Raw genomic sequence first — 13,159 nt, forward strand, 5'->3', positions numbered from 1 at the left:
TAATGCTTCCTTAAATGGAATGAAAAGAGCAAAGGTTCTAGAATTACATCAGCCTAGGTTTGTACCCAGCTGTGCCACTAACTAGATATAAGACAAGGTCTTAACTACTCTGAGATGCCATTACATCAACTATAAAGAAGGAGGATAATAATTCCTATGTTGAAGGGTTTTGTGACTATTAAAAGAGACAGTATATATAAAAATGCTAGCACAGTGCCTGGGACATGAAGGCTCATTTATATTTCTTATCTGTCTTATGTGGTATTATTAGGATGATGAATAAGGGAGTAGTTAATCTCTGATATGGTTGGATGTCTTAGAACAGATAGAGATAAGCAGCAATCACAGGAAGGGATGGTGTTAGGGATTTATAAAGAAAATGATTATTTCTATGGTTAATTTTCTCAGCTGGAGTTCAGGAGGAAATTTATGTGGTCCAGTAATTATACTTACCAATTGGGTCTAATTGGCAACTACCCCAAAATGAATAAAACAAGCGGGAGTCAAGAGAGAAAAACGGCAGGCATCCTGTCAAAAAATAAAGTCTTTGAAATTTCTACAACCCAATGGTCAAATACACATTTTAAAAAAGCAGACCGACTGCCCAATTTACAAATCTGCATGTGTGATGGCAACCCAAGTTGCATATTCAGATTTATGCAAAGCATCCAACAGCCCTTTGTACCAAGCACAACTTGTCTCACTGCTCCTTCGGTTAAACAGGTCCTTATAATCAACATCTCTAGGAGTTCCCATCGTGGCTCGGTGGTTAACGAATACGACTAGGAATGATGAGGTTGCGGGTTTGATCCCTGGCCTTGCTCAGTGGGTTAAGGATCCAGCGTTGCTGTGAGCTGTGGTGTAGGTTGCAGATGTGGCTCGGATCTGGAGTGGCTGTGGTTCTGGTGCAGGCCAGTGGCTACAGCTCTGATTAGACCCCCTAGCCCAGGGAGCGGCCCAAGAAATGGCAAAAAGACAAAAAAAAAAAAACAACATCTCTAGCCAACAAGGATTTAGTCCACCAATTTTAGCTTAAGTCTTTCTCACACCACACTCCTCTGCTGCCATAATAATGTTTAGAAATACATTTGTAATAAAACTACTATCAAAATGCATGGGAAGAGGTGACAAAATCTAAGACAGTATGACTTCTGATGGGAAATCAGGTAAATGGAATAAGGTTGAATAATACTGGTATATATAATATTGGCAATGTTTCAGTTCTTAAGTTAAATAATAGATTCATGGTGTTACTTTATTATCAGATTAGAATATTATTTAATGTTTATGTATAAGTATTCTTTTGTATACATAAACCATTACACTGCATTAAATTTAAAAAAATCCTCTTTGCTGGAGGAAGTATCCTTCAATTGTTTCAGCCTAGTAACTGCTGTAGAGGTTAAAGGGTTAAATGATTTAATCCATGTTAAGTTCTTATAACAATACTTTGTACTTAGTAAATTCTCAAGAAATGTTTGTTGTTGTTATACTAATGATAATAATAATTATGTTTTCCAAGACTGAATAAGAACTGGATTCTTCCCTCCCTCCTTTTAAAACTAATGCTGTACAGTAGAAAAAAAATTGTATTGGGGAAATAACAATTAAAATGCTACAGCCACTTTGGAAAGCAAAAGAAAAACAAACAAACAAACAAAAAAACCAAACAAAAAAACCCTAATTTTCTGATTTCTAAAGATATGTGCCTTATTCTCAGGTGATTAGCTACTTTTGACCTAAAAGAAGTATTTTTTCCAAGGCTAACATACTTCTTTTCTTTTAAAGGGGAATTGAAGCCAATGCCAATGTGTCAACATACCTAATATTATTTACTGAAGAGATTTCCTCACTTCCCTCTCTTCTCTCATCCTCTAAGAAAATGACCAATTAGATACACAGAGTCATATATATCTGTCATATATATTCTATACTTCTAACATATCTATCCATCTATACAAAAAGTCATCAAAGATATTTTGTTATAATAATATATTTCCTCCATTTTAGTGATTCTATCCCAAACTGGGAGATAAATTTAATGCTAAATCATGTCTCTGGCCCTAACTTACTAACAAGCTAGTTTTAGGACAGAAGACTCAGGCAGGATCTCATTTCAAATCTAGGCCTCAGGAGAATCTGCTCCTGCCCTTTTTTTGCTCCTTTCCTAAAACAGTATTTACAGAAGGTTACAGTCCTTAAGTTAGGTCTTCTAGCCATAGTATCCTAGGATCAGGCCAGACTTCTAGAGCAGCCATGACTTAATGGCAGTTGTTGCTAGTTGTTGGTTGATCTGAGGGTAGCTGGTTGTTGATAGTAGGGTCTCACCCACTTTTCATGGGACATCACTTGGTAATTCCTCACTGGCACTAAGGAATAACTTGGCAGAGCTGCCTTTTCATAAGAATGTACTCACTGGGGACATAAAGCAAAATCCCTCAAAGTACAAAATATAAGGGTTGGTTCTTCTGGATTCTCAATAGTTTGCAAAATAACAAGCCAAGAGTAATTACTGTCCATTTCCCAGAAAGTTACTAATTAGCACGTTCCTGAGAACATAAATTCAGCTTGGGAGCACACACCTCCCCAGGCCACGCTGTACCACTGTGTGCAACAATGAGACTGCTTGCTAAATTCTGTGAGCAAAACCTCAAAGAGTCAACAACACAAATCCTCCCATAAATTTAATACAAAATCATTTGTTTAAGGAACAAAGCACAAAATTGGCTTAGTTACGTCTTTCCTGCAGGGTGAACAGCACACTGATATGTTTGTTTTCTTTCTTTTTTCCCCCAGTTCCCAAGCCCTAATGAATAAAAGTTAAATGACATTTTAGTGTAGATCAACCAGATTTGTTGAAGATCTGTTGCATGGTTAAAAATGGAAATGTCTGAACATCCACTGTCAGCTGATTATGATCCCAATTGTCTTGATATTTCCTTGTTTACCCTTCAAGATGCAGTTGAAAAAATAGTCTCAAGGGGAAAAAAATGGGAGAATAGAGGGTTAAGCATTTTGCATCAAATGAGGTTGATACACTAGGTACCCTGCTTTTAGTGCTTGTTCAGGTGCATGGAGGGCTTTATTTATTTATTTATTTATTTATTTGCCTTTTGTCTTTTGAGGGCCGCACCTGAAACATATGGAGGTTCCCAGGCTGGGGGTCTAATCGGAGTTGTTGCTGCCAGTCTACACCACAGCCACAGCAATGCTGGATCTGAGCCTCATTTGCGACCTACGCCAGAGCTCATGGCAATGCCGGATCCCCGACCCATTGAGCGAGGCCTGGGATTGAACCTGCATCCTCATGGACACTAGTCAGCTTCGTTTTTGCTGTGCCACAAAGGGAACTCCTATATTCTACCTTTACATCAACCTATTAAGGAGCATCAATAAAACAGAAACGATGAAACATCTATACCTTTTCCTTATGATTTTGATGAATATGTGTCTTAAAAACTAAGTCTGGTTCACATGTAGACCTTACTTATATTTGCAGCCTGAATTTTGTCTATGCAGCTAGGATAAACAATTTAATGAAAGTAAAATAAATGTAATTAGCACACATGCTGTGAACTACATTACTAAATGTTGAAAGCTTTCACCTGCATGGCTTGCAATCCATTGCCCACATTCCACCTATCAAGATATTCCTGAGACGGAGTTCACATTGTGGTGCAGCAGAAACGAACCTGACTAATATCCATGAGGATGAGGTTTCAATCCCTGGCCTTGCACAATGGGTTGGGGATCTGGCATTGCTGTGGCTGTGGTGTAGGCTGGCAGCTGTAGCTCCAGTTCGAACCTGGGAACCTCCATGAACCTCCATATGCTTCAGGTGTGGCCCTAAAAACAAAAAACAAACAAACAAAAAAAGATATTCCTGAGAATACTGTGGCTACACGCGCCCACAAACATTCCATCCAGAAATGCTTTCTGTGTGAATTCCTATTGTACTGTACTTCATATCATTAAAGGATTTAACACTTGCTACTGTACATTGTAGCCCTCTGTATACTGAGAGGAAGGGCATGGATGCAGGCAGACTTCTTGGGTCTGCCATTTATTAGCAGTCTCACCTTGGGGGCTATTACTTGACCTCTTTGTGCCTCAGTTTTCTATTTGGCCAATGGGGATAATTATGGTACTCACTTCATAGGGTCATAGAGGATTAAATAAGTTATTTCTAGTAAAGTTTTAGACTAGTACTCAAAAACTAGCTATTGTTTATTTGTAAAACTCTAAGTCCTCCAAGTACACAACTATGTCTTATTTATCTTTCCACCCTACAAGATACATATATTTTGTGTGTGCTTTGTATATTGTAGGGCGCACAAACAAATACTGGTAGAGTAAAAGAACTATCAAAGAGAAATCAACAGAGTATAATCACTATTTATTTAAAACAATGGATTTATTTAAAATGACAAAAATGAGTTCCTATTTTTGCCACATTTCGAAAAGCTGAAGAACTTCTGACATATATTTTGGCTCCATACAAACCATCTTAAGAGTACAGTGGAGTCAAGAATATAGTGGGAGGCACTTTTCCCATTGCAAGCACCGCAGACAATATTCAGCCTGAAACAGCTTTTGAATGAGCTTTAGTGAGCCTGCTCCATCACAAGGAGTAGGACCCATGGAGAGGGGAGCTGGACTTTGGGCTGCCCAAGGGCCTAGTGAAAGGAAAATTAATGATTTAGCTCTATTGAATTGTACTCATAGTAGAGATATAAAAATAAGGGCATTTTCAGTAGCCCTTTTATACCAGGATATCTGGTTATGGCTAAGCATTGGGAATAAATTTAGGTTGTTTTGTCATTTACCAACTCCAAATAGGGAAGATAATTTAGGTTCTGAATTCAGCCACTACCATATACAAGCATCAAAACTGTTATATTGGTTTTAATGTTTTATACACATCCTTTATATGATTTGAGAATATTATTCTCCATGATATGTCTTTAGCATCTTCCCTTAGGTCTCCTGGCTTGACTCCTTCCTTTTGTCTTAGATGAAGCAAAGAAGTGCCAGCAGACTGAGTGGGCAAGAGAAATCAAGGTAAATCAAATACAGCTGTGTCAGCTCCTTATCCACAGGTCAAGAATGATAAACATACACTTGGGGGAAGAAAGCACCGTACATGGATAGGCTGACTATTACCACAAGTTTTCTTCCCTCTTCTGTCCCTCTCTCTCTTCTTCCACCCCTCCCTCCTTTCCTCCCTCCCTCCCTCCCTTCCTTCCTTCCTTCCTTCCCTCCTTCCATAAAAGCTCTATTTGGTAATTGCAAGAAAGCAACATGGGGGTTTTAAAAAGGTATTACTGGAAAGTGTCAGTTCTCATCTTACGCCTTCCACTTCAAATCTGACTCCCTAGGAGTAGTAATTGTTCACCTGTGTCCTTTCGATATATATGTATTATATATACACATAATTTAAAAAACAGAAATGTTTGAGCTTTTTTTTTTGGTCTTTTTAGGGATATCTTCCCATATGAGCCCAATCAGAGCTACTGCATTATTCTTAACAACTTCAGAACATTTCACTGCATGTCCACATATAATTTAAGCAGTCACTTATTAGAGAATCTTTGAATTATTTCATTTTATTACTGTAAACAACATGACAATACATATGCATTAAAATTCCCAAAAGAAAACTGCAGAACCAAAGGCTATGTACCTCAAAATTTAATAGGAGCAGCCAAGTTACTTTCCAGATAAAGTTGTCCGAATTTGCACACCCTGCCGTAAATATTTCCATATGTACACCAACTATTTTTAAATTTTGTTTTAAAAACAGTTTAAAAAACATTTCATTGTTGTCTTAACTTTCATTTCTTTAATTCTGAGTGAGGATGAGTATTTGTATTTCCTTCCCTGTGATTTTCCTGTTGATGTATTTTAGCCATTTTTTTTTTTTAGGATTTTTATTTTGGTTTGTGGAAGCCCTTTGCCTACTATGGAAATAAGCCCTTTGTTATGGTTGCAAATATTTTCTTTGCTTCTCCTTTTTTTGAATTTATACTGTTTTCTAGTGGTGGTTTTTTTGTTTGTTTGTTTGTTTGTTTGTTTTGTTTTGTTTTGCTTTGTTTGCTTTTTGGGGCCATACCCACAGCACATGGAGGTTCCCAGACTAGGGGTTCCATTGGAGCTACAGCTGCCATCCTACGCCACAGCTGTAGCAATGCAAGATCCTAGTCGCATCCGAGACCCACACCACAGCTCATGGAAATGCTAGATCCTTAACCCACTGAGCAAGGCCTGGGTTAAAACCCGAAACCTCATGGTTCCTAGTTGGATTCGTTTCCGCTGTGCCACAACGGAAACTCCTCTAATGGGGTTTCTAAACACTGAATCTAATGTTTATAAAAACTTAATTTGTATGAATGGAAATCACAAGAGCTCTGAATTTGATATTATAAAAAGATAAAGGTAAAGATACTAGGAAAGGCATAGATAAGGAACCTGTTCTATACAAACACTGTCCAGAGAGGAAAGGTGAGATTTATTTTCAAAGTGTTTGCCTGTTGTTTCATTAAACCTGTATGGCAACAGATCCACCTAGGCTTTATTCACTTAAATAGATAGAGAGGAAACTCCAACCATTTTTAGCTCTACCTTCTAGGTTTTACCGAGTAACACAAGCTAAAATCAATAAGAAAAACTAACTAAGGCTGGATCAATAATAACACGTTTCTCAGTCTCTAAAACAAGGTGACAATTCGCCATTTATTAAGAGACGATCTGCTAACTGATCTTTCTATAACTGTGTTGGCAAATACTCTCAATTATATATTTACAGGCATTCAAAAGTTTTAAAGAGCCCTTCAGCTGTATTTTGCCAGATTACTCGTTATCACTTCAGAGTTATTAAAATGTAGAATGTCAACTTGGATAATTGGCATAAGAAAGCTTTAAATCCCTCACAGATGCATCTGCTTTGTTTCCTTGGCAGATGGGCTGCCCTTATCCCCTAAGATGGGTTTCTTGTTCTTATTCCCCAAAGGGCCAAGGTCCAGAGATAAGCCTTCATCCCCAGGAAGGATTTGAGAAGTGACCAATCTCCATTCTACTACCTGTTACCAAAAGTATAGTCATGTGTAGGTCACATGACAATTATTTTTCAGGATTTATCTTTGAAATATTAAGTACATTGTCATAGAAACACAGAACTGAATCTGTTCTATTTACTTTTAATATTTAGGTTTTAAAAAGATCGCAAATGATGTGCAAGAAAATAAATGGCTATGGATCCATTATGGAACAAACATAAATTATGTATGGCAGGGCATGTGCAATTACTTTGAGGCTAAGAGGAACTATATGAGTTAACCTATTATGTTAACTAAACAAGGATGGTCTAAAATAATGTACATATGTTTAGACAACAATGTACAATTGTCTCAATCCAATTTCAAGGGGGAAATACAATTTCCAGAGCCAGTGCAAGAATCTTCAATTACATATCACTAAGAAACTCACAGGTGAAGAGTGAAAGGGCAAAATTGGAAGCATATACTACAAGAGTTATTTATGGACAAAGCTCCACAATGAACACACTGGAACATGTAGGTGTATCTTATTTATGAATAGAAGATATGTGTTTTTCCTTTGTTTTGTTTTGTTTTGTCTTTTTAGGGCTGCGCCCGTGGCATGTGGAGGTTCTCAGGCTAGGGGTCGAATCGGAGCTGTAGCTGCTGGCCTACACCACAGCCCCAGCAATGCAGGATATGAGCCACATCTGTGACCTACATCACAGCTCATGGGAATGCCAGATACCCAACACACTGAATGAGGATAGGGATTGAACCTGCATCCTCATGGATGCCAGTCAGATTTGTTTCTGCTGAGCCATGATGGGAACTCCTCCTGAATGGGAGATGTGTTTTAACTCATGTGCCAACTCTAGCCAATTCTTAATAACCATTTGGAATGTTATGATGGAGAGGTGTATCAAAAACCCTAATATCTATTCTTTTCCTTCATAGTGATAGAATTTTAGCTGCTTGACCAGAATAAAGGTGATATTTTTGAATCCCCCTTTTGCTAGGTGTAAACATGAGACCAAATATTGGCACGTAGGACACAAGCCAAAATGATGTAAATGACTTTCTCACTGTGCCAAAGGGTTATGACTTTCCCTCACTCCTTTTTTCTTATTCCTTCTCGTCGGAATGTAGGTGTGATGGTGAGCTTTCTGGGACCATGAAAACAGGGTGGGCAGAGAAAAAGAAAGAAGAAGTCTGGGTCCCCAATACTGTGAGGTTACCACATCAGGTCTGGACTCATGTTCAGAATAACATATGTGTAAGGAATAAACTACTCTCTCTCCTACTGTATAGCGTAGAGAACTGTGTCCAGTCTCTTGGGATAGACAATGATGGAAGATAATATAAGGGGATGTATATATATATATGTATCACTGGGTCACTTTGCTGTATGGCAGAAACTGGCACAACATTGTACATTAACTATAATCATAATGATAAAAAAATCCAACTCTTGGCGTTCCCATTGTGGCACAGTGGAAATGAATCCAACTAGTATCCCTGAGGATGCGGGTTCAATCCCTGGCCTCACTCAGTGGGTCAGGGATCCAGCACTGCAGTGACTGTGATGTAGGTGGCAGACATGGCTCATATCCAGTGTTCCTGTGACTGTGGTGTAGGCCGGCAACTGTAGCTCCAATTTGACCCCTAGCTTGAGAACTTCCATATGGCACAGGTGTGGACCTAAAAAGAAAAAATAAAAATTAAAAAATAAAAAATAAATCCAACTCCTGTCTCATTTAGGCATCTATAGTTTTGAGACACTGTTACAGCAGCAGAATCTGTATCTTCATGAATGTAAAATGGTCCAAGCTGTACTAAGGCTCAGTGTTACACTAGGTTTACAATGTCACTCATGGGCATGGGAACCTGATGGTTTCATGCCGACACTAACTTACTCCAAAATGGAAAACATTCCAAGGAAATGCTCATGGAACTCGCACCTTAGACTTCTCCTTTGCTACCTGCCTCCATCTCTGTGCTATTGTTGATACTTAGACTTGGCCTTTCAATATTTGGTATAAAAACAAAAAAAATAAGACTTACTTAACAACCATAGTAAGAATAAAAATAAATAATGTATGTAGTATTTAAGATATTTACTTATGTATAAATGACTATAATCCTTTAAAATAGGCCCTGGGAGCCATCTGCTTATTTCAGTTATGCTGCCATTGCTGATATACTTTTGGAATTTTTTTGAAACTCTAAATACATTTCACATAATAATATGACTGGGTCAAATCAATAATTCTTTATTGAACACTTACAATGCATAATATTAACACTAGTTTTGGCATCAGAGAGGTTGGTAAATTGTAAGAATTTAATAGTAAAGATGCCAAAAGTATCCTGTAGATAATCTATGTCAAATTTCCAGGGTAATTCAGCTTCATAATTTAACAATAGTAAAATAATAATACATATAAGAGGTCCATTACACTTCAGATATCAGAAATGAAATGTGATCTCTCTTTTTTTTTTAAAAAAAGGGCTGCAGGTACGGCATATGGAGGTTCCCAGGCTAGGGGTCAAATCAGAGCTGTAGTTGCAGGCCCACCCCACAACTACAGCAATGCCAGATCCAAGCTGCGACCTACACCACAGCTCATGGCAATGCCAGATGTATAAACCACTGAGGAGGCCAGGGATCAATCCCACATCCTCATGGATACAAGTCAGGTTCGTTACCATTGAGCTACAACAGGAACTCTCGGAATGTGAATTTTTAAAAACCACTGCTTTATGGCATTTTATGTCATGAATTTATTCATTCACTCAAGATTTATATTTCTGCCCTGCTCCCTTATATCTAAAATAATTATCAGTAATTTATAGATTAAAAGTTAGTGGTCTCTTTGTATTTAGTTTCAAACTCTTTATTCTCCTAGAACCTTGGTTTATTAAAATATTCCTCAGGCAGTGAACACTTAGTGTGTAGGCTCTCCAAAGACCTCAGATAAAGCAACCAGATTTCTGTGCGTCTGCCTCTACCCCCAAATTAGCTAATAACTATGGACTGTGGGATTTCTCTGAACATCTAGGACTCTGACAGAAGAGCCCCCAGCACTGAGCACATTTCTGAAGTCACTGAGCCTGAAACATTCAAAGCAGTGGCGTTAAGAGTGGGTGCTGCCCAACTGGAAATTCTGATTTACTTCTTAAGTCAGTTCTGCCTGTTAAGCAGGTCGGCATGTCTCTTCAAATGAAAAGCTTCCTTAGAGTCATTATGGCAGAAAGGTCAATTCAAGTCCATTTACAGTTTTCAGATACACTGAGAGCTCTCACATAGATGATGACTTTGGTTCTCACTCAGAAGAGAACAGATTCAGAGCAAATGAAGTTGGATATAAGGAAGAACTTCCAACAAAAAAGGGATGTTAGGATCTGAAGGATCTGCCAGGGCTGATACTGTTGACTGAGGATACTAAAGTCTTCACAGGTTAGGTATTTTAAATCTCAGTGCTGGTTCACTATTGCTACTTCTTCTACAGGTCTTTAGACCAGGACAAGAGTATCTCAGAAGGCTGTGGCCCTGCCAAATCAGTTGTGGGCTATTGAAAAGATTTAGAAAAAAAATAAAAGAACTCAAGGAAACATACTCAGAGCAGTGTTTCCTAAGAGATGTGACTGGCAATTAGTCCAGGTAATTCTTCATGTGAATTTGTCCAACATGGGTTCAATATTAACATTCTCACCTCTTCTCTTGTCCTGTTAGGAACACCAGAAATCATGCCCACCGAATCCCCCTGATATTTTGAAATGTCTCCTATGGGAGGCAGTGTCACCCTAGTTGAAAACTATCACAGTCATGTTTAAGAATTAACACCACAAAATCGTGGTAAACGAATGAGGACACAGTCATGAACACTTTTTCTGATTATGGGAATTCACTGAAACAAAGTGCATTAAGTTGATGACTCACCTCACAGAGAGAATCTTTTTAAAATAAAATCTCCTGGAACCTTAGGACTTTACCCACATTGAAGCACTCTGTGGATAAGCCTGTTTTGGGGGCTCATGTACCAAAAAACTCAGTGGAAAGGGTAAACTTCTGTTCCCACAATAAGGCATAACTTATTGGGGATGATAGTCTCTGCTCCTGGGAGATATTATTATCACTATGTGTGAGTAAGCACACAATCACATATGAATAGGTGTGTCAGCTTAGGGACTACATAATAAAACATTTTTTTTTCCTGCAGTGAACTCTAAATAGCAATATCCTCAAATATCAAATTCGATTGTGTTTTGTGAATTCTGTGATTATTTCTGCAACTTGTTTATTTAAAACTGCCAAGCCAATTTTAATCTGCTGCTTTGGAGAAAAGTATTTTTGGTGCCTTCATTAGGTGAGGCTATGCTCAAATGCCAGTTGTTACTCTGGGGTAAAGAAAATGCAAAGCATCAAATTCTCTTTCAAGAAAACCCTGACAGTAGCAAAAGCTCTGGTTACAAAAATCAAAACCTACCCATTAATTAGTACTGCAAAATAGGTGCATCTATAATGACCACCACAGGGACACAGCCCTTAGACTGGATTTAGTCTGAAGTAGATTTCACTTTATAGTATGAAGATGACAGAGTCAGAAAGTACTAGCCTCATAATGAAATTTTCCACAACCAAAGTTAATGTTCACAATATAATTAGATATATTATCCGAATAAAACTGTGCATTCAGACAAACCTAAAATAAACTTCAAACACATAGGAGTAATACTTTAATTGATTACCGCCCATGAAGAACTAGATTTCAGTCCTCTTCCTCCAATCTCCTTTTTAAATAAAATGGTAAATTATAAGAAGGAAGTCTGATATTAGCCTAAATCTAAACACTGTATATAAATCTAATTTATATGTTCTGGGCCAATTCACATTTAGCCTAAATTCTAACACCTTCAAAGAGAGGTTCAGCAAACCTGATATTCAATATACTAGAATAGTTTGACTCTCTAAATAAATATTACATTTTCTCCATTATACTCTTTACTTGGCAGGAGGAATAACTACAGTTTAGAATTTATATCTTCAACGATATTGAAAAAACAAGAGTTTTCTGTTTATTGCTGCAATGATTAATACTTTAAATCACTTAACTCTTTAAAAAGTAATGTTTTATCACAGGATGTTGAATATAGTTCCCTATGCTATACAGTAAACTTTTTGTTTATCCATCCTATATATACTGGTTTACATCTGCTAATCCCAACTTCCCCATTCTCTCCTCCCTACTCCCCCAAATGGGAAAGAATATGAAAAAGAATATATATATAGATATCTATATATCTATATACCTATATATATAGGTATCTTTAAGTCATTGGCTGTACAGTAGAAATTAACAACATTGTATATCAACAACAACAAAAAAAGTAATGTTAATAGAGGCTTTATAATGTGCTTCAGAATACAATTTTGAGTCTTGTTTTCTATTTGGACCCTTTTTGTAACTCCAGGGATATAGGGTCTTAATGTAATAAGCAGAGTCAGGTTCGATTTGTGGTAAAGACATTCTGACAAACATTCTAGATTCTGATGGGCTTCAAATGAATGCCTGGGTCTCAGGTTGGAATCTCTGGGAGCCCATCAGGCTTCATCAACACAGAACATGGTTTCCCACTGGGGAATCGCTGTGCCACCAAGAAGGCAGGAAGAGAATCAATGTTTCTGAATTGTCACATGCAGAATCCTGTCATATGCTGACTCATTTAATCATGACATTATGAAAAACTCTTATCCCTAGCTCACAGATGCAGAAACTAAGTCTTGAGAGACATACGGTAATTTGTTTAACATCCCAGAGCCATGAAGATCTGAATACACAGGTCACCCTGCCACTCTCAGCTTATAGCCCTGGCAATAGGCAAGGGCTTCCTTTTCTCCCAAAAGTTATATTCTTTCCTTCAAACACCTCAAGGAACACCACAATTGCTGGGGGTCTTTCTAATCGTTCTTTTTAAGAATTGTAGGAGGTAATATTTATTTTAAATGTTTTTGGGTTAGCTAAGAGTGGAATTTGGGACTAGAAAAGATGATTGTCAAAATTTTCAGATGAATTTTAGCATACGATAATGTAGTTCTTAATTTTTTGAAAGAATTTTTTAAA

The 13,159-nt window shown here is 37.6% G+C and overlaps 1 protein-coding gene across 2 annotated transcripts in view; it reads right to left on the minus strand.

Annotated features, from left to right (window-relative positions):
- The window catches only part of TRPM3 (transient receptor potential cation channel subfamily M member 3), a 529,690-nt gene that overhangs the window by 226,605 nt on the left and 289,926 nt on the right, over nucleotides 1-13,159 (minus strand). The window contains exon 7 of one of the 2 annotated variants that reach the window (XM_047767762.1): nucleotides 454-528. The exons of the other annotated variant lie outside the window; for it this stretch is intronic. Coding sequence (XP_047623718.1) covers nucleotides 454-528 — 75 coding nt within the window. The remainder of the gene's footprint in view (nucleotides 1-453; nucleotides 529-13,159) is intronic. 2 annotated transcript variants of the gene reach the window in all.

The sequence above is a fragment of the Phacochoerus africanus genome, chromosome 2 (assembly GCF_016906955.1).
Source record: "Phacochoerus africanus isolate WHEZ1 chromosome 2, ROS_Pafr_v1, whole genome shotgun sequence".
Classification (NCBI taxonomy): Eukaryota; Metazoa; Chordata; class Mammalia; order Artiodactyla; family Suidae; genus Phacochoerus; species Phacochoerus africanus.